At 42.8% G+C, this 22,990-nt stretch overlaps 1 protein-coding gene across 19 annotated transcripts in view; it reads left to right on the top strand.

Moving 5' to 3' along the window:
- Positions 1-876: 876 nt before the first annotated feature.
- LOC106600477 (supervillin) overlaps positions 877-22,990 on the top strand; it is a 79,977-nt gene continuing 57,863 nt past the window's right edge. For 13 of the 19 annotated variants that reach the window (XM_014191842.2, XM_014191835.2, XM_014191840.2 and 10 more), the window contains exon 1: positions 7,881-7,968. In XM_014191842.2, coding sequence (XP_014047317.1) covers positions 7,896-7,968 — 73 coding nt within the window. In that variant the 5' untranslated portion in view covers positions 7,881-7,895. Of the gene's footprint in view, positions 1,373-1,512; positions 1,597-7,880; positions 7,969-22,990 lie in introns of those variants that run through there. The other 6 variants (XM_014191848.2, XM_045714865.1, XM_014191851.2 and 3 more) reach the window with 3 other exon arrangements.

Below are 22,990 nucleotides of genomic sequence, written 5' to 3' on the forward strand. Positions count from 1 at the left end.
AAGTGGTCGAGGAGTGTGTCAATTTGTTAGTAGGCAAACAGAAGTGTCCTCCCCTCCTTAATAGCCACCTTTTATCGAGGATATTCATGTGTATCCTACCATGGAAGAGTTTTGAAATCTGCCACACCCTCTTTGAATCAGCTTTTGTTTTATCAGAAGAGAAAAACATGCACACGTTAAATGCATTATGGTATGTTAATTGCTTAATTAACTCAGGAACCACACCTGTGTGGAGCACCTGCTTTCAGTATTCTTTGTATCCCTCATTTACTCTAGTGTTTCCTTTATTTTGTCAGTTACCTACAAAGTGTTATAAGTTTACCTTTCCGTTAGTCAGCACCTCTGTATCTATTAAAGGGTGTGAGTCAGCTTATGCTTTGTGTTGTTCTGTCGAGAACAGAGTTGGGGTCAACTCAAATTGAAGGCAGTCAATTTAGGAAGTGATTTGAATTGAAAAACTTTAATAGCCTCTTCTTTTCAGTTTATTGAGAAGTAATTGAAAAATACATGTCATTTTTTCAATTATTGAATTATTGCATTTACTTCCTGAATTGACTGCATTCAATTCAAATTGACCCCAACCCTGGTCGAGAAACACCTTATGTGTCTGCTATGCTGCACTCCTTTGTGTTATAGATCTATGGCGTTCGTTAGCTCTGCTCTTCCCAGCATGGTGAAAGCGGAGCCCTGTGTGTGTGGACTGCTGGAGCTGCAGTGGAAGACTAGATTGTTGTTCCAACAGCTGATTCGATCCCTCTCTCCCTCTGAGCTAGCCGTCTCCCTGGCTATTTATGGCAGATTCCCCGCTATCAAAGCTCCTCTCTTCAGCCCATACATGGTTGCTCCTGTATGAAGTTACCACCACGCCGCTTTTGGCACACAGTCCTCCTCAGCACAGTCGTGGAAGTGCGCAAGGCCGGCATCTCACTGCTTCTTAGTGTGAGATTGTCAGAGGCCTAATGTTAGTTGTTAGAATGGACATTTTGAAAATCCGGCAGGCAGGCACAGCGGACCGGTTGATGGATTGCTGGACTAGTTCAGAGTAGAATCGAAGGAAGTTAGAATTGAGAACTTTTGGAATAGTTTTAAGAAGAACCACCTGTGGACTATTGCTTATTTTTTACTACCCCTGTTTATTTTCTGTCTCCCCTCTCGTCCTCTTTCACTCCCTCCCTAACCCCATTCCCTGCCCACCTCTCCTTACCCCTCTCTTCCCCTCTCGTCTTTTCTCTGCTGTATCTACTTCTTGGACTGATTTATTTGGCACAGCTTTTTCCAGAGAGGTCTGGAATGCACTGTTCTATATTTGTCGGCTGCTGAAGCTATCTTCTCCATCGTGGATGAGGCTGAATCCTGGTGCTCCTTTGGGAAGGTGTGAACCCTAACCCTAACCCTGTCACACCTGCACCACCTCCAGCCTCCTCACCACTGATAAGACTACTAGCCTCCCAGGACTAATAAGAATCTTTTCCTTCCTTGGCTTCAAAACCCTGAATTTGTTTTTTTTTTCAGGACAGGTGGACTTCACTATTGTGGTGTTGCGCCACCATATCAATCACCTGCTGAGAGTTTGAATGTAGTTGGAACCAAGGAAAAGTAAGTGAATTTACTTCCTTCCTCTTATTGTTTATTAAGACTTGCTAGTCTGTTACTTTGTGGTATTCATCTTTCAATGTTGATGTGAATATGTATGATTATAGATATGTATTGAGTCATTCATAGGACCTACGCAATCAAATTTCCCCTTTGGGGGATTAGTAAAGTACTATCTTGTCGTATTTAAGTGCTCTTCCATTTAGCCTGGGGTGAAGATAAAAGGGAACACTACTGTCTACTGCAGACCGCAGATCACACCACTGTAAACCCCAAACCCACTGTATGGGGAGTCGTGCCTTACCTCAGTCATGCCTTACCTCAGTCATGCCTTACCTCAGAAGGCATCACAATAGATGTTATGTTGGCTAAAATGTCATCAGTCACCTCCTGAATCGCTGGGTTATAGTCTCAGTAAATCCCCTGACTACGTCTAGATATACAGCCTGTGGTGTGTTGTAAATCTCAGACAGAAACAGGATTTGCTGTAAATCTATTTGCTGCTGTCGTGTACTAGTAGGGATTGGCATCTTTCCCTTTCAAGGTGATTCGATACATGGGCTCCAATATGATACAGGAACGATGTGTCATAGTTTGAAACAATTCGGTGCGATTCGGTTTTATTAGAGAATGAATCGATTTGGTTTGATGCGATACGATTCAATGCACTAACTAACATTTGTTGCATAAACATATTCATTTTTCAATCTGATGGAGCTCATGAGCTGGGCCTCTATGAGCTGACACATTTGTGTTTAAATTATGTATGTCTATGGCGCATACTATTTAGGCACCTGATTTGAGGAATAAAGGAGACTAGGTATCTACCACCCCACTTCACTATCTGATTAAGGGGGGGCAATGTAGCCCATGTTTTGTCCCCCCACGTTGGTTCTGAAATCACCATCATCACCCGCTAATGAATTTTTTATTTGTGCAGATTAAGTGCTTGAGCTAGTAATGTATCAATATTTACCGTTTATAAATTAGATATGACGTAAACAATGACTATATAGCACAACTTTGGATTTCACCCCCATCTCAAAATCAAATGGTTTTGACCATAAACCCCATTCAGCAGGTATAGCCAGAAGAGACTTGTGTCTGATAACCCTAAAACACAATTTTCAACAGCACATAGATAACAATAACCTAGCAAATTACATAGGTTGTCACTCAACTAATAAAGCCTAATATCACGCAAGCCATTTTAGCGTTTGAATGCTGAAGGTGCCGCGTAGATGTGCAAGATCAGTAACGTAGGATTTCCACCACTTCCGAATTAGCCAGACGAAATACCGCCCCCATACATTTTCCACGGGAGAACGCGGAGCAATGCGCAGAGGATCGTGGGAAGGTGAGCGGCGCGAACCCTGCTAGCGGAGCGATAGAAAAAGTTCTGCTCTGCTCTATGGCACCGCTGCCGTTAACCAATCCGGTGAGAAGCAAATGTTTTCAAAATCTTCCTTTATGGAACATACTATAGTTTCTGCCTGTCATTAGTTCCAGGCAAGGACAACCAAAAAAGATGGAGGAAAGCCAATCATCGCTGTGTCTGGTTTTCCATTCTGTTTGATTTTGCTCTGGTACAATACAGAGACAAAATCATAAGGTCAATGGCATGGAAGAGGATTGCAGAGTTTGTTTGTTTGTGCTGCTAGCTAGCTATGAATGTCAAGCAGCCTAAAAACTGATCAAAGCCACCAAATTGTGAAATTTGCCCACCAAAGGATATAAATCACCAGTAACATGCAGTATAACATAGTAAATTATACACTAAGAATGAATTTTACCATATGGTAAAGTAAGTGATTCTCAAATATAATAGCTTATGGCTCTTTAATTATACTTGTGTCATGACTTTGATCATTATAGCTTACTTCCTGTAAAATACATAGGCCTACATGCACATAAATGGGTTCTTTGGGTAATGGAAATTATGGCTTTGACTTGCAAACATTGTTGTGCAAATCTGTCTTTACCCCTCATCAACACCAACATCTCTGCAATCTGCCCCATGCCATTGACCTTCTGATTTTGTCTCTGTATTCTAAAATAATTTTCAGCAAATGAACGAGGTAGATTTAAAATGCTCCCCACGCCACATTCTTTTTCTTTTTTATATTTTTAATTAGCCTACAAGTTGCCAGCTCCTTATTTTCACGTACAGTACTATACCTAGAATACAAGGGTTGGATTTGCACTAAACCATTTAATGTCAGAAAAATAATGTTGAAAATGTGCCTTATGGTTAGCCTCATATACATTATCTAATAGTATCATTTTAAATTGAGAACATACACAACCAGTCAAAGTTTGGATACACATACTCATTCCAGGGTTTTTCTTTATTTTTAATATTTTCTACAGTGTAGAATAATAGTGAAGACATGGAATCGTGTAGTAACCAAAAAAGTGTTAAACACATCAAAATATATTTTATATTTAAGATTCTTCAAAGTAGCCACCCTTTGCCTTGATGACAGCTTTGCACACTCTTGGCATTCTCTCAACCAGCTTCATGAGCTAGTCAATTAATTTAAATTAACAGGTGTGCCTTGTTAAAAGTTAATCTGTTGAATTTATGTCCTTATTATTGCATTTGAGCCAATCAGTTGTGTTGTGAAAAGGTAGGGGTGGTATACAGAAGGTAGCCCTATTTGGTAAAAGACCAAGTTTATTTCTTTATTACTTCATTGCAACTTGCTGAAAAGTGTCAACAGTGTTCTTATCATCCTGATTAAGCAGTTCAACAAACATGGTACTTACAGAGTGACCTTGTTTTTGAGAAACTGTTTATTTCTGTATTACATGACTGCAACTTGCTGAAAAGTGTCAACAGTGTTCCTATCATCCTGATTAAGCAATACAGCAAAAATGGTTCTTACAGAGTGCATCAAACATGATTTAGACCTTGTTTGTGAAAAACTATTTATTTCTGTATTTCATGATTGCAACTTGCTGAAAAGTGTCAACAATGTTCCTTTCATCGAGCTTAACAGTACAGCAAAATGGTACTTACAGAGTGACTCAAACATGACTTAGACCTTGTTTTTGAAAAACTGTTTATTTCTTTATTTCATGATTGCAACTTGCTGAAAAATGTTAACAGGGTTCCTTTCATCGAGCTTAAACAGTACAGCAAAATGGTACTTACAGTGACTCAAACATGACTTAGACCTTGTTTTTGAAAAACTCTTTATTTCTGTATTTCATGATTGCAACTTGCTGAAAAGTGTCAACAATGTTCCTTTCATCGAGCTTAAACAGTGCAGCAAAATGGTACTTACAGAGTGACTCAAACATGACTTAGACCTTGTTTTTGAAAAACTGTTTATTTCTGTATTTCATGATTGCAACTTGCTGAAAAGTGTTAACAGGGTTCCTTTCATTGAGTTTAAACAGTACAGCAAAATGGTACTTACAGAGTGACCTTGTTTTTGAGAAACTGTTTATTTCTGTATTACATGATTGCAACTTGCTGAAAAGTGTCAACAGTGTTCCTATCATCCTGATTAAGCAATACAGCAAAAATGGTTCTTACAGAGTGCATCAAACATGATTTAGACCTTGTTTGTGAAAAACTATTTATTTCTGTATTTCATGATTGCAACTTGCTGAAAAGTGTCAACAATGTTCCTTTCATCGAGCTTAACAGTACAGCAAAATGGTACTTACAGAGTGACTCAAACATGACTTAGACCTTGTTTTTGAAAAACGGTTTATTTCTGTGTTTCATGATTGCAACTTGCTGAAAAGTGTTAACAGGGTTCCTTTCATTGAGTTTAAACAGTACAGCAAAATGGTAAAAGACCAAGTCCGTATTATGACAAGAACAGCTCAAATAAGCAAAGAGAAACGACAGTCCATCATTACTTTAAGACATGAAGGTCAGTCAATCTGGGAAAATCTCAAGAACTTTGAAAGTTTCTTCAAGTACAGTAGTAAAAACCATCAAGCGATGTGATGAAACTGGCTCTCGTGATGACTGCCACAGGAAAGGAAGACCCAGAGTTACCTCTGCTGCAGAGGATAAGTTCATTACAGTTACCAGCCTCAGAAATTGAAGACCAAATAAATGATTCACAGAGTTCAAGGAACAGACGGATCTCAACGTCAGCTGTTCAGAGGAGACTGTGAATCAGGCCTTCATGGTCGATTTGCTGCAAAGAAACCACCACTAAAGGACACCAATAAGAAGAAGAAACTTGCTTGGGCCAAGAAACCTGAGCAATGGACATTAGACTGGTGGAAATCTGTCCTTTGGTTTGATGAGACCAAATTTGAGATTTTTGGTTCCAACCCCTATGTCTTTGTGAGACGCAGAGTAGGTCAACGGATGATCTCTGCGTGTGTGGTTCCCACCGTGAAGCATGGAGGAGGGGGTGTTATGGTGTGGGGGTACTTTGCTGGTGATTGTTTTTAGAATTCAAGGCACACTTAACCAGCATGGCTACCACAGCATTCTGCAGCGATACAACATCCCATCTGGTTTGCGCTTAGTGGGACTGTTATTTGTTTTTCAACAGGACAATGACCCAACTTACCTCCAGGCTGTGTAAGGGCTATTTGACCAAGAAGGAGCGTGATGGAGTGCTGCATCAGATGACCTGGCCTCCACAATCACCCGACCTCAGTTGAAATGGTTTGGGATAAGTTGGACCACAGAGTGAAGGAAAAGCAGCCAACAAGCGCTCAGCATATGTGGAAACTCCTTCAAGACTGTTGGAAAAGCATTCTAGGTGAAGCTGGTTGAGAGAATGCCAAAAGTGTGAAAAGCTGTAATCAAGGCAGAGGGTGGCTACTTTGAAGAATCTCAAATATAAAATATATTTAGATTTGTTTAACACTTTTTTGCTTACTACATGATTCCATATTTGTTATTTCATAGTTTTGATGTCTTCACTATTATTCTACAATGTAGAAAATAGTAAAAATAAAGAAACTATTATTCTACAATGTAGAAAATAGTAAAAATAAAGAAACCCTGGAATGTCCTTTAGTGGTGGTTTCTTTAGTGGTGGTATTTGTGTCCAAACGTTTGACTTGTACTGTATATGACAGTCATGCCATCATACTGTAGGCCTATGGCTGCATTGGGGATGCATGCCACCATGACAAGCTGCAAAATGTGTTCACATGGCTGATATCCTGAGACAGAGTGACAATCAAATAAAACCGATAGGAGAGCTCACAACTGGACAAAAAGCTGATGTTAATTTGACAAAGCAACACAGAAACACAGACAAATTAGAGACAGATCCCATTCACACATTTTTATTGAAGAATTGTGATCTGTGATGAATGAACATTGACACTAGTTCATCTTGAAAAATGTTTTAAAGTTAACAGTTAACACAACTTTAAACACTTCACTTCAATGAATCAACGTTGAATTAATCAGCATATAATTTCAAAATGTACAAATAATATAACTTGTTTGTGATTGTATTACATCTTAGTGAGTAGGCTATTATTACTGAAGCATACTTTCGGGTGAACAAAAAAGTCCATACCAGAGGTGGCCAACCTTGCTCCACTCCCTGATCTACTGTATGAGCAGACTTCTATTCCAGCCCAGCAATAATACACATTATTATCAACTTAAGTTTTGCAAGTTGAATCAGGTGTGTTAGTGCTGGGCTGGAACAGAAGCCTGCACACCCAGCATACCTCTAGGAGAAGGATTGGCCTGCTACAGTTTTAATATACATTTGTAGCCTATATTGTGTGTGACTTAACTGTATTGTTGTATGCAACATTTGCTAACATAAGTACACATACAACCCATGGCATACAAGGATGTGCCAGCAGTCACTTGGGACATTCACTGAGACCTCTTCATCTGCAGACAGGCTTTCACAGCTCTCCATATCTGAGGACAGACATCACAAAGAAACAGGCTTCATTATATTACAATTAGACAGACCTGACTATTATCTTTCTGTCTGTCTTCATAGTTTTCCTCTCTAGGTATTAAAACTGGAGAATATTTTCAAAATGTCATCCCACAACCTGCCCTATCTAACTAGTACACCTACTCTCTTTTCTGACAGCTGGAGCAGAATAACATTGCTGTTATCTACAAATGCATTTGGAGCATTAAAAAATCTTAAAAACGCCTACATCAAGATAAGTTAACTAGCTGATGATATTTCACTGAGCTATAGTATGTAAAGTTGGCTAGTTAGCTAACAAGCAGCTCATTATCCTACACACAGTGGCCTGCTGTAGCTAGCTAATAATACATTGTTTTTTTACATTTTCAAAATGTATTCACTTACTTGAATAGATTCACGCCTATGCCCACGAAGCGGCCAATCTTTTGGAGTGAAGAGAAGGAGGCATCACTTCTGGTCGAAACCTACAGTAACAGTACGCATACCTCACATTTTTTTATGTCATTTTTTATTTCACCTTTATTTAACCAGGTAGGCCAGTTGAGAACAAATTCTCATTTACAACTGCGACCTGGTCAAGATAAAGCAAAGCAGTGTGACACAAACAAAACAGAGTTACACATGGGATAAACAAATGTACAGTCAATAACACAATAGAAACATCTATATACAGTGTGTGTAAATGTAGTAAGATTAGGGAGGTAAGGCAATAAATAGGCCATAGTGACGAAATAACTACAATTTAGCAATTAAACACTGGAGTGATAGATGTGCAGAAGCTGAATGTGCAAGTAGAGATACTGCGGTGCAAAGGAGCAAAAAAATAAATAACAATATGCAGATGAGGTAGTTGGGTGGGCTATTTACAGATGGGCTCCTCTTCTCCATCGAGACAGAGACCACCATCGGTTACGGCTACCGTGTCATCACTGACCAGTGTCCAGTGGGAACCATGCTGCTCCTGCTCCAGGCCATACTGGGATCTATGGTCAACGCCTTCATGGTGAGACTCATGGACTGCATCTCAAATGGCACCCTATTCCCTATATAGTGCTCTACGTTTGACCAGAGCCCTATATAGTACAATCATTTTGACCAGAGCCCAATGTAGTGCACTACTTTTGACCAGATCCCTGTATAGCAAGAGCGTGTATTCATGGATGTCAAGGGAAGCCAGGCTTCCCCCCAAAAAAATTGAAGAAAAAAAGAAACAATTATTTATGTATCGTTTCTCTGTGTTTCATGATTTTCCTTCAATTCATAAGAGGCTGAATGTATCTCATCGGATAAAGCATCCGAGTGAGCGAAACAGCGCCCCTCTGTCTCTGTATTTGTAGCCCATCTATCTGAAGCTGTCTGGTCAAAAAGAGTAGGACATTGTTCCTGCCCATTTAAAAAAAATATATATTTCACCTTTATTTAACCAGATAGGCCAGTTGAGAACAAGTTGTCATTCACAACTGCGACCTGGCCAAGATAAAGCAAAGCGGTGCGACAAAAAACAACAACAGAGTTACACATAAACAAACGTACAGTCAATAACACAATAGAAAAATCTATGTACAGTGTGTGCAAATGTAGAAGAGTAGGTAGGTAAGGCAATAAATAGGCCATGGAGGCGAAATAATTACAATTTAGCATTAACACTGGAGTGATAGATGTGCAAGTAGAGATACTGAGGTGCAAAGGAGCAAAAAAATAAATAACAATATGGGGATGAGGTAGTTGGCTGGGCTATTTACAGATGGGCTGTGTACAGGTGCAATGATCGGTACGCTGCTCTGGCAGCTGATGCTTAAAGTTAGTGAGGGAGATATAAGACTCCAGCTTCAGTGATTTTTGCAATTCGTTCCAGTCATTGACAGCAGAGAACTGGAAGGAAAGGCGGCCAAAGGAGGAGTTGGCTTTGGGGATGACCAGTGAAATATACCTACTGGAGCGTGTGCTACGGGTGGGTGCTGCTATGGTGACCAGTGAGCTGAGATAAGGCGGGGCTTTACCTAGCAAAGTCTTATAGATGACCTGGAGCCAGTGGGTTTGGCGATGAATATGAAGCGAGGGCCAGCCAACGAGACCATACAGGTCACAGTGGTGGGCAAGTATATGGGGCTTTGGTGACAAAACGGATGGTACTGTGATAGACTACATCCAATTTGCTGAGTAGAGTGTTGGAGGCTATTTTGTAAATGACATCACCGAAGTCAAGGATCGGTAGGATAGTCAGTTTTACGAGGGTATTTTTGGCAGCATGAGTGAAGGAGGCTTTGTTGCGGAATTGGAAATTGATTCTATATTTAATTTGGGATTGGAGATGCTTAATGTGAGTCTGGAAGGAGAGTTTACAGTCTAACCAGACACCTAGGTATTTGTAAGTCAGAAGCGTCCAGAGTAGTGATGCTAGACAGGCGGGCACAGGCAGCAAATGTTTGAAGAGCATGCATTTAGTTTTACTTGCATTTAAGAGCAGTTGGAGGCCACGGAAAGAGTGTTGTATGGCATTGAAGCTCGTCTGGAGGTTTGTTAACACAGTATCCAAAGAAGGGCCAGAAGTATACAGAATGGTGTCGTCTGCGTAGAGATGGATCAGAGAATCACCAGCAGCAAGAGCAACATCATTGATATATACAGAGAAGAGAGTCGGCCCGAGAATTGAACCATGTGGCACCCCCATAGAGACTGCCAGAGGTCCGGACAACAGGCCCTCCGATTTGACACACTGAACTCGCATTTGTCAGCTAGCGAAACTGGACAGTTTGACTAGGCTACTGATATTCCCTAGGTTTGTTCGGCATGCAAAACGACTTCAAATCAAATTTTATTGGTCACGTACACATACTGTACAGTATTTTTCAGATGTTATTGCAGGTGCAGGGAAGTGCTCATGTTTCTAGCTACAACAGTGCAGTAATACCTAACTATATAATACAATACAATACACACAAATCCCCAAAATTAAAAGAAAGAAATGAAGAAATATCAGAATCAGCTTGTCAGAGTCTGTAATATAAATATAGCCTACATACACTGAGTGTACAAAAAATGAGGAACACCTGACTAATTCAGTTTCTTTATCCACACAGGAAACGGTTGAGCTTAAAATAACGAGCAGCGTTGCAGTTCTTGACACAAACCCGTGTGGCTGGCACCTACTACCATACCCCATTCAAAGGCACTTAAATCTTTTGTCTTACCCATTCACCCTCTGAACGGCACACACGCACAATCCATGTCTTAATTGTAAAAAATCCTTCTTTATCCTGTCTCCCCTTCATCTACACTGATTGAAGTGGATTGAACAAGTGACATCAATAAGGGATCATAGCTTTCACCGGGATTCACCTGGTCTGTCTAGGGCATGGAAAGAGCAGGGGTTCCTAATGTTTTGTACAGTCCCTATATAGGGAATAGGGTGCATTTGTGATGCAGCCCTACTGTTTGGTACAGCTGCCTATGTCTGTGTGTAAGTAGTTGACACTCCAGATTCTAACTGCTTTGGAAACAGACAGTAGATATTGCCAAAGCAGTATAGTGGTAAAGCATTTCAGTAAATACAGTACAATGATTTTAATTTAACCTTTATTTAACTAGGCAAGTCAGTTAAGAACAAATTCTTATTTACAATGACGGCCTACCAGGGAACAGTGGGTTAACTGCCTTGTTCATGAGCAGAATGACAGATTTGTACCTTGTCAGCTCGGGGATTCAATCCAGCAACCTTTCGGTTACTAGGCCAACACTCCAACCACTAGGCTAACTGCCAACCCTGTATTGCTGACAGAGTAGATATATTCTGCACATTTCTGCCAATTTCTATTCTCTTTTGAAGCCAAATAGCAATTAAGTTTATTCTGTGTTTTTGTTTCATTTTCTAAATTTGTAAAATAGGAGGTTTTCATTTCTGTAAAAATTTGATTGATTTCCCTTTGTGTTTGGATAATAGGGTTGTTTAGTGTTTTTAACAGCTGACTCTTTTCAGGGTTCAGCTCTTGGGTTTCCAGTGCTTTTAATTGTAAGGATGTTTTGGGGCTTAATTTCAAATGGTGCCAAAATATTTGTATCCTTGTTTTAATATTTACAATTAAAGGGAATCTTCCGTGTTCCACTCTGCATGTATTATTTGGTACTTTCTTCTGGATATTTAGGATATATCTGCAGAATTCTGTATGTAGATTTTCTATTGGGTTTTGCTCCCAATGCTTACATACAGTGCAATTGGTCAAATTTGCACCAGATTTGGATAGGAATATTGATTTTTGAGAATTTTCTTTTTATGGAGTAAAATGCTTTGCAAGCTTTTTATTTTAGTGCATTCACTGCCAGACCAAATCCACCAGAGCTTTTTTGGTCCCCGGTAGTTGGGCATGTTCAACCATGGTATTTCCTAATTTGAAGGAGTATCTCGTGCTCAGATTCCTGGCCTTTTTCTGGAAAATCACCACTTAGGTTTTTTGAAAGTTGATTTTGATTGCCCAGTTGACGCTGTATTCCCAAAGAATGTTCAGTTGTTCCTATAGATCTTGCTCTGTTGGTGACAGTAGGACAAGGTAATCTGCATAGAGCAGGAATCTGACCTCCTCATCTTTGAGGGTGAGTCCAGAGGCTGCAGATCGGTAGACTTTGAACAGCGTTGGACTTAAAATGCACCCTTGTCTCACCCCCGCCCTTGTGCAAAAAACTCTGTTATTTTATTGTTCAGTTTAATACTACATGTGTTGTTCGAGTAAATAGATTTTATGATGTCGTACTTTACCGCAACGCTGCTTTGGAGGGTTTTGTAATATAATGTCATGTGGAATCAAAAGCATTCTTAAAATCAACAAAACATGTAAATACTTTTGCTTTGCTTTTCTGATGAGCATGCTGGTTTATTAGTGTGTATGGTTCTGTGTTTGGGTACAAAGCCAATTCGTTTTTTTGCTTTTTTTATTGAATATTTTGCACCAGATTTGGATAGAAATATATATTTTTGAGAATTGTCTTTTTATTGAGTAAAATGATTTGTGGCCCATTTATTTTAGTGCATTCACTGCCAGACCAAATACACCAGAGACACTGATCTTTAGTCCCAGGTAGTTGTACCATTGGGCATGTTTTTAAATGTATTTTTTATTTAACTAGGCAAGTCAGTTAAGAACAAATTCTTATTTACAATGATGGCCTACCCCAGCCAAACCCAGACGACACTGGGCCAATTGTGTGCCACCCTATGGGACTCTCAATTTTGGCCAGTTGTGATACAGCCTGGAATCGAACCAGGGTCTGTAGTGATGCCTCTAGCACTGAGATGCAGTGCCTTAGACCACTCAGCCACTCGGGAGCCCTAAATGTTCAACCATGGTATTTATTAATGTTTTGTACACTCTGTGTATATTGAATTTTATACTGTATATACTGGTGTATCTAGACAGTACAGACAGTATATTAATATTAAAAGGTATGTACAGCAGTAGTTCTATAGGATGAGCCTTGAAAATAATACAGTATATACGTATGAAGTGGGTAAAACAGTATGTAAACAATTTTAAAGTGACCAGTGTTCTATGACTATGTACATAGGGCAGCAATCTCTAAGGTGCAGGGTAGTTAGTTGGCTAGTAACAGTGATGAAACTTCAGGGCATGGTATTGGGCAGAGGCTAGTAACACCTCTGCCACGCTTATAGATCAATGACTGTCAACACAGTTAAATGTTTAGTTTGACACTGAAGGAGAGGACTAATCAGTTGTCACATAATATTAGGTATTTTTGGAAAGTAGAAATAAAGTAATATGAGCAACAACCAAATATCGTGAATTTGAGATGCTTGCTACATTTGGATCGGTTTTGGGTCCGTGGAACGACACAGTAGTATCTTTAACATTTGAATCGGGGACCGAATCGTATCGGTAAAATGGTTACATCCCTACGTATTAGTTAGTTTGTCTGGAAGTAATCCGTGTGTATATTTACTCTCTTTTGGACGTGTGTGTGTGTGTCCCCTTTTTGCTTTCCTCCCAGAAAACACTATTGGTTTTGATTTCAGCTGACTTGAATAAGGCTGATAGGAATGTGTTTGACCAGTTTGTTGTTCCTGTCTGTGTGTGTGTGTGTTTCAATGCTGTCCAGTGGGTCCAGCCTTCAGTTTCCCATGTTGTGTGTGTGTGTGTGTGTGTGTAAGGGTGGATATTGCAGCTGTTTAGTGTCCCTTTCTCACACCTGTCACCTCCATCACTATAAACAGACAGGTTTACTGCTACTCTTCCACTACCCCCCCTTTGTACGAAACACACACTCCCGCATGCAAGCACACAGACACAAAATATAGATTATTGGGGGACTCCCCCCCACCCCCCCACCCCCCACACACAGTGTGTGATCACTGAACATATTTCAGGCTTTGAAGTTTGACCCTGTGCAGTCCAATTGATTCCTGTGGTCAGGTACTATGCTTGCATACATCGGATATGCTTTATACCCGTACTCTTCACTACAAGGGCATCCTGAGTTCATGATTTGCTAAAGCGCGTATTACAAAAGTTACCAACACAGATGCATATTTATCTAAAATTGATACTAGGTCATAACAGTGGGTAACAATTGGGGAAAATACTTCACATAGGCTAGGCCCTACACTACATTGAACTCTGTAAAACCAACACCATGGTACAACCATCAATTGATCTGGTGTTCAGTGTGTGTGTGTGTGTGAAAGAGATGCTCTGTTGTACTGATTACTTGTTCATTTACATTTACATTTAAGTCATTTAGCAGACGCTCTTATCCAGAGCGACTTACAAATTGGTGCATTCACCTTATGATATCCAGTGGAACAACCACTTTACAATAGTGCATCTAAATCTTTTAAGGGGGGGGGTTAGAAGGATTACTTTATCCTATCCTAGGTATTCCTTAAAGAGGTGGGGTTTCAGGTGTCTCCGGAAGGTGGTGATTGATTCAGCTGTCTTGGCGTCGTGAGGGAGCTTGTTCCACCATTGGGGTGCCAGAGCAGCGAACAGTTTTGACTGGGCTGAGCGGGAACTGTGCTTCCTCAGAGGTAGGGGGGCCAGCAGGCCAGAGGTGTTCAGCAGTACACAGAAACCTTAAGTAAGCATTTCACGGTGAGGTCTACCCCTGTTGTATTCAGCGCGTGTGACGTAACATTTGATTTGATTTGGAACCACCCACAGGATGACGAGGCGTGGTAAATGTGGTCTACAAACATGCCGTGGTTTCTTGATATAGAGCATACTGTACGCCTATAGTAGCAGAATGCTCTTTGGGCCTCAGATGGACCTAGTGTGTGAGGAATCTCTTCTTCCACAATCCCAGTCAACAAGATACTGTCCCACATGGCACTCTATTCCCTGTACTGCACTACTTTTGACCAGAGCGCTACGGGCAACCCAAGACTCTCCTTAAAGCTCTCTTATCTTTTTAAGTAGCTACCTTACCTGTAACGACCCCTCCCCCTCGGTGCAGCCGCAGAAGTAGCAGTCGCATGGAATAAGGCCCAACCCTACCCTGCCCTATCCCGCTGTCTCTCCATCCTGCCTTTATTAGGAGACAGTGGCAGGCAGGCAGGCTGTGTGTTTAGGTTAGCAATGTGCTGCTCTGAGCTGAGCTCCACACAGCCAGCAAGAGCCAGATAGAGGCCCATCCTGCTCCTTCAGAACGTTTACTCTGGCTTCCACATGAGAGCCACGTTCCTGCGTTCATTCCTGGCTTGTGTCATTGGAGCTGACATTTTTGGGGCGTCAGTGCAGAATTCTCCCTGGACTTATATGGGTATCGATGAGCGGAGGATTGAGTTGAAGAGGTGGAGAGACGCACTGAGTTCTGTGGAACATCAACAGAGAGGACAGACTTTCGGAGCAGAGGAGGGTAATGTGTTCAGGGAAGCTCCTGTCCTTAAAATGTGTTTAGTCATGATGGATGATGCAGCATTGTCACACACACACACACACACACACACACACACACACACACACACACACACACACACACACACACACACACACACACACACACACACACACACACACAGTGTAATTATATCATCTGACTAAGTACATTTAGGGTTACTGACCATATCTGTCCTGGTCCAAGTATTGCACTACTATACAAAGATGAATAAATACTGCCTTTGAGACCTACACAGGTTAGAAATTGTGCAACAGGCTCCTTGAGGCCAACTCGTAGAGACAGCATGTAAACCATACACACACGGCTTATCTGCTGACGGCTGTCTTAGTAGCCTAACATAAATACATTTCCATTTCACATTTTTTGTCATGTAGCAGATTCTCTTATCCAAAATTGACTTACAATTAGTGCATTCATCTTAAGATAGCTAGGTGGGGCAACATACATATCACATAGAAAGTTGTCAGAGCTAGGAGGGGGGGGGGGTCGAGGTTAGAAGGAGGATTATTTAAGATAATGTTTTGAAGGTAGGGCTTCAGATGTTTTTGGAAGGTGGGCCAGGACTATGCTGTCCTAGCTTCAACTTGTTCCATCATTGGGGTGCCAGGACAGAAAAGAGCTTGGACTGGGCTGAGGGGGAGGGGTCGGAGGGCCACCTTCTTGTACAAAACCCTCTAACTTTGATCATTAAACACTCAGACATTAACCATTCAAACCCTCTCCCTGGCTCTGTGACTGAAAAGACAAACGTTGAAGCCTTTTACTGCTGAGGTTGACTACCCTCCCCTGCCTCAGCCTGACCCTATTGTTCAGTGACAGAGGCCACTTCACACCTTTGTGTTAGGGACCAGGTTGCCAGGGAACAGTTGGACATGGCTGCAGAGAGACAACAGGTTAGAAAAACTCTACAGCACTTCAACACACTGGACCCTTACTAGGATAAGCCTCTACCCTGGACTTCCAAACCGTGCGTTAGTGCGTCACTGACCGTACAACCACTATACACTATCCTCTATCCATCCTCTGTAAAGTTGTGGGTGTCTTGGGTGTGAAATAAAGTGTGAATTGTATCCCTGTCTCCTGCTGGTCATTATCAGTCCTCTGACCGGGACTCTGGGACAGTTGTACCTATACTAAACTGACACAGGTGAATGCCAAGAGTGTGCAAAGCTGTCAAGGCAAAGGTTGGCTACATGAAGAATTTCAAATCTCAAATATATTTTTATATTTTTAACACTTTTCTGCTTACTACATGATTCCATGTGTTATTTCATAGTGTTGATGTCTTCACTATTATTCTACAATGTAGAAAATAGTAAAAGTAAAGAAAAACCCTTGAATTAGTAGGTGTGTCCAAACTTTTGACTGGTACTGTTCATGTACAACGTTTTGTATACATTATTATAATCTACTTCGTCACATATGCATTTTTTAATCGATCTTCGCGGACCAGCAGTGAACAGTGTTTTCCCCAAAAATATCCTGACACGAGGGGGGGGGGGGTAAAATACCCGGTTAATGTGCACTGTCATTCTAGAATCAACCACTATTAACAGTGTCTGCCACTAGAATACAATTCTAAGTACATGACAGTTTTCTGACAAGTCAGTAAGGCTCTTTGACTTTTTTTTGTTTTACAATGTACAATAAACTTATTGTATAGACCTCCTTTATCTTTTTTTGTAAAAGCACATGTATATGTGGGAAACTGATTAGCAAAAACATGGGATTTTGTCATATATGCAAAAATGTTTTAAGTTGTATGCAATGTTAGTAGCTAGTAGCCTAGTCAAGATACACCATCATCCAATAATCGCATTCTACACAGACCAAGCGGAACAAACGTAATCCTTGAATTTGGAGGTTTAAAATATCCTTCCAAGTTGACCTATTTTAAGAAAAGCAGTTGGTGTCACATTCGTCGTAAGAATGAGGAGACCAAGGCACAGCGTGCGTAGAGTTCCACATGTTTAATAAAGGAAACTCTCCAAAAACAATACAGAACAAACGAAACGTCATGGAGTGCATAACCTGCACCTACACATAAACAAGATCCCACAACTCAAGGAGGGAAAAAGGGCTGCCTAAGTATGGTTCCCAATCAGAGACAATGATGAACAGCTGCCTCTGATTGGAAACCACCTTCAGCCAAAACAAAGAAATAGAAAAACTAGATTGCCCACCCCACATCACACCCTGACCTAACGAAACTAGAGGAAAATAAACGTCTCTAAGGTCAGGGCGTGACAGTAACCCCCCCCCCAAAGGTACGGACTCCCGGCTGCAAACCTGAACCTATAGGGGAGGGCCCGGGTGGGCATCTATTCTTGGCGGCGGCTCTGATTCGGGGCGTAGCCCCCACTCCTTCCGCTGATCCCCCCGCTTCTGTGTCGCCGGAGGAACCAGACCATGGATCATCGCCGGAGGCTCTGAACCGCCGCTGAAGACTCCGGGCTGCAGACCGCCGCTGAAGACTCCGGGCTGCAGACCGCCGCTGAAGACTCCGGGATGCAGACCGCCGCTGAAGACTCCGGGATGCAGACCGCCGCTGAAGACTCCGGGATGCAGACCGCCGCTGAAGACTCCGGGCTGGGGGACGTCGCTGGAGGCTCCGGACTGGGGGACGTCGCTGGAGGCTCTGTGCCATGGATCATCACTACAGGTTCCGCGCCATGGATCATCACTGGAGGCTTCGCGCCGTGGATTATCACTGGAAGCTCCGGGCCATGGATTATCACTGGAGGCTTCGTGCCATGGATTATCACTGGAGGCTCCGGACCATGGATTATCACTGGAGGCTCCGGGCCATGGATCATCACTGGAGGCTTCTTTCGTGGTGCTGGAACAAGTCTCACCGGACTGGGGAGACGCACTGGAGACCGGGTGCGCAGAGCTGGCACAGGATATACTGGGTCGTGGAGGCACACTGGAGGTCTGGAGCTTAAGGCTGGCACAACCCGTCCTGGCTGGATGTTTACTTTAGCCCGGCAAGGGAGGAGTGCTGGCACAGGACAAACTGGGCTGTGCAGGCGCACTGGCGACACAGTGCGCAGAACTGCCGCAGGATATACTGGGCCGTGGAGGCGCACTGGAGGTCTGGAGCGTATGGCTGGCACAACCCGTCTTTGCTGGATGCTCAACCCAGCTCAACAACTGCAGGGCGCGGGCACAGATCGCACCGGCCTGTGAGTGCGCACTGGCGACACAGTGCGCATCACCGCATAACACGGTGCTTGCTTCGTCACTCGCTCCCCACGGTAAGCACGGGGAGTTGGCTCAGGTCTCCACCCTGACTCTGCCAAACTCCCTGTGTGCCCCCCCTACACACACACACACACTTTTTGGGGGGTGCTGGCTCTTGGGCTTCCTTCGTTGCCGTGCCTCCCGATCTTGTCGCTGTTCCTCCCTCGCTGCTTCCACCTGTTCCCATGGGAGGCGATCGCTTCCGGCCTGGATCTCCTCCCACGTCCAGGATCCTTTGCCATCCAGGATGTCCTCCCATGTCCACCTCGTCTTTCCCATAGGCGCACGCTGCTTGGTCTTCTTGTGGTGGGATCTTCTGTCACCCTCGTCGTAAGAATGAGGAGACCAAGGCGCAGTGTGCGTAGAGTTCCACCTGTTTAATAAAGGAAACTCTCCAAAAACAATACAGAACAAACGAAACGTGACGTCATGGAGTGCATAACCTGCACCTACACATAAACAAGATCCCACAACTCAAGGAGGGAAAAAGGGCTGCCTAAGTATGGTTCCCAATCAGAGACAACGATGAACAGCTGCCTCTGATTGGAAACCACACTCAGCCAAAACAAAGAAATAGAAAAACTAGATTGCCCACCCCACATCACACCCTGACCTAACCAAACTAGAGGAAAATAAACGTCTCTAAGGTCAGGGCGTGACAGTTGGTTAGTGAATATAAAGTCTAATATCTTTGATTGGCTGATGCAGAATTTGTTACAGGTAATAATCACTGTCAGCTGGTGAGGTATTATAGGTAATATTTACACAAGTTATAGGACTAACTTGTGCCAGGTTAACTGATTGGACCAAATACAATGTAGCGTTCTTTCACGTGCAACTAAACTCAGCAAAAAAAGAAACACCCCTTTTTCAGGACCCTGTCTTTCAAAGATAATTCGTAAAAATTCAAATAACTTCACAGATCTTCATTGTAAAGGGTTAAACACTGTTTCCCATGCTTGTTCAATGAAGCATAAACAATTAATGAACATGCACCTGTGGAACGGTCGTTAAGACACTAACAGCTTACAGACGGTAGGCAATTAAGGTCACAGTTCTGAAAACTTAGGACACTAAAGAGGCATTTCTACTGACTCTGAAAAACACCAAAAGAAAGATGCCCAGGGTCCCTGCTCATCTGCGTGAACGTGCCTTAGGCATACTGCAAGGAGGCATGAGGACTGCAGATGTGGCCAGGGCAATAAATTGCAATGTCCGTACTGTGAGACGCCTAAGACAGAGCTACAGGGAGACAGGACGGACAGCTGATTGTCCTCGCAGTGGCAGACCACATGTAACAACACCTGCACAGGATTGGTACATGCGAACATCACACCTGCGGGACAGGTACAGGATGGCAACAACTGCCCGAGTTACACCAGGAACGCACAATCCCTCCATCACTGCTCAGACTTTCCGCAATAGGCTGAGAGAGGCTGGACTGAAGGCTTGTAGGCCTGTTGTAAGGCAGGTCCTCACCAGACATCACCGGCAACAATGTTGCCTATGGGCACAAATCCACCGTCGCTGGACCAGACAGGACTGTCAAAAAGTTCACTGACGAGTTGCGGTTTTGTCTCACCAGGGGTGATGGTTGGATTCGCGTTTATCGTCGAAGGAATGAGCGTTACACCGAGGCCTGTACTCTGGAGCATGATCGATTTGGAGGTGGAGGGTCCATCATGGTCTGCGGTGGTGTGTCACAGCATCATCGGACAGAGCTTGTTGTCATTGCATGAAATATCAACACTGTGCATTACAGGGAAGACATCCTCCTCCCTCATGTGGTACCTTTCCTGCAGTCTCATCCTGGCATGGCCCTCCAGCATGACAATGCCACCAGCCATGCTGCTCGTTCTGTGTGTGATTTCCTGCAAGACAGGAATGTCAGTGTGCTGCCATGGCCAGCAACGAGCCCGGATCTCAATCCCATTGAGCACATCTGGGACCTGTTGGAACGGAGGGTGAGGGCTAGGGCCATTCCCCCCAGAAATGTCCAGGAACTTGCAGGTGCCTTGGTGGAAGAGTGGGGTAACATCTCACAGCAAGAACTGGCAAATCTGGTGCAGTCCATGAGGAGGAGATGCACTGCAGTGCTTAACCTCTATGGGCTAGGTGGGACGCTTGAAATCGTCCCACCTACTCAACAGCCAGTTGAATCCTGTGGCGCGTTATTCAAATACCTTAGAAATGCTATTACTTCAATTTTTCAAAAATATGACTGTTTTACACCATTTTAAAGATAAGACTCTCGTTAATCTAACCACACTGTCCGATTTCAAAAAGGCTTTACAACGAAAGCAAAACATTAGATTATGTCAGCAGAGTACCCAGCCAGAAATAATCAGACACCCATTTTTCAAGCTAGCATATAATGTCACATAAACCCAAACCACAGCTAAATGTAGCACTAACCTTTGATGATCTTCATCAGATGACAACCCTAGGACATTATGTTATACAATACATGCATGTTTTGTTCAATCAAGTTCATATTTATATCAAAAACCAGCTTTTTACATTAGCATGTGACTAGCATGTGACTAGCATTCCCACCGAACACTGCCGGTGAATTTACTAAATTACTCACGATAAACGTTCACAAAAAGCATAACAATTATTTTAAGAATTATAGATACAGAACTCCTCTATGCACTCGATATGTCCGATTTTAAAATAGCTTTTCGGTGAAAGCACATTTTGCAATATTCTCAGTAGATAGCCCTGCATCACAGGGCTAGCTATTTAGACACCCAGCAAGTTTAGCACTCATCAAAGTCAGATTTACTATAAGAAAAATGTTATTACCTTTGTTGTCTTCGTCAGAATGCACTCCCAGGACTTCTACTTCAATAACAAATGTTGGTTTGGTCCAAAATAATCCATCGTTATATCCAAATAGCGGCGTTTTGTTCGTGCGTTCAAGACACTATCCTAAAGGGTAAATAAGGGTGGCGAGCATGGCGCAATTCGTGACAAAAAAAATCGAAATATTCCATTACCGTACTTCGAAGCATGCCAACCGCTGTTTAAAATCAATTTTTATGCCATTTTTCTCCTAAAAAAGCGATAATATTCCGACCGGGAATCTGCGTTTAGTTAAACAGACAAAGGAAAAGAAAGCATTCGGTCGACGCGGGCACGCGCCTAAGCCCAGAGTACTCTGAGTGGCCACTTGCCAAAAGCGATAAAGTGTTTCAGCCAGAGCCTGCCTCGATATCGTTCAGCTTTTTCCCGGGCTCTGAGAGCCTATGGAAGCCGTAGGAAGTGTCACGTTATTGCACAGATCCTGAGTCTTCAATAAAAAGAGCCAAGATGAAACACTACTTCTCAGACATGCCACTTCCTGCTTGAAATCTTCTCAGGTTTTGGCCTGCCATATGAGTTCTGTTATACTCACAGACACCATTCAAACAGTTTTAGAAACTTTAGGGTGTTGTCTATCCAAAGCCAATAATTATATGGATATTCTAGTTACTGGGCAGGAGTAGTAACCAGATTAAATCGGGTACGTTTTTTATCCGGCTGTGTCAATACTGCCCCCTAGCCCTAACAGGTTAATGCAGCTGGTGGCCACACTATGAATTTAGATTTTGACCCCCCCTTTGTTCAGGGACACATTATTCCAATACTGTTTGTCACATGTCTGTGGAACTTGTTCAGTTTATATCTCAGTTGTTGAATCCTGTCATGTTCATACAAATATTTACACGTTAAATTTGCTGAAAATAAACACAGTTGACAGAGAGAGGACGTTTCTTTTTTTGCTGAGTTTATGTCGACGTGCCCCTGTGTGCTGTGGGGACTGGGGGCTGTTTTGGATTGTATGTTTGTGTGATGGGTGTTGTGGCCTTTTGGGAAAAGAGACAGCCAGATGTGCCTAGGGAGGGCAGGTGGTGGGAGATGGGGTGGGGGGAGGGGTCAACGTGGTGGGGGGGGGGGACTCACAGGGATCATGTTTGTTGCCGTGATTGCTGCCAGGAAGGTGGGTGAGGAGAGGAAGGAGAGGGAAAGCGAGCACACACACACATTTACACACACACACACTGGTGGTAAACACTGGGTGACCTCTCTCTCTCCCTTCATCAGGCAGCCACTCAGCTAACACGTTGCCTTATTAGGGTTGACTACTGGGAGTGGAGGGAGGCAGGTGGACTCGGGAGGGGCAAGGGTGAGGCAGAGTTAAATGTGTAAACATTGCCACCTAAGCCCACGTGGTGCCATTCAAGAGAGACAAATCATGTTGTCTTTATAAATGCAAAGCATTTCCAATATCCAAAAAGACACTGACAGTGTTATGTTCGGTGTGTGTGTGTGTGTGTATGGCTACACTTTGGTTCTATTTTCATGTT

The sequence above is a fragment of the Salmo salar genome, chromosome ssa03, assembly GCF_905237065.1.
Source record: "Salmo salar chromosome ssa03, Ssal_v3.1, whole genome shotgun sequence".
Taxonomy (NCBI): Eukaryota; Metazoa; Chordata; class Actinopteri; order Salmoniformes; family Salmonidae; genus Salmo; species Salmo salar.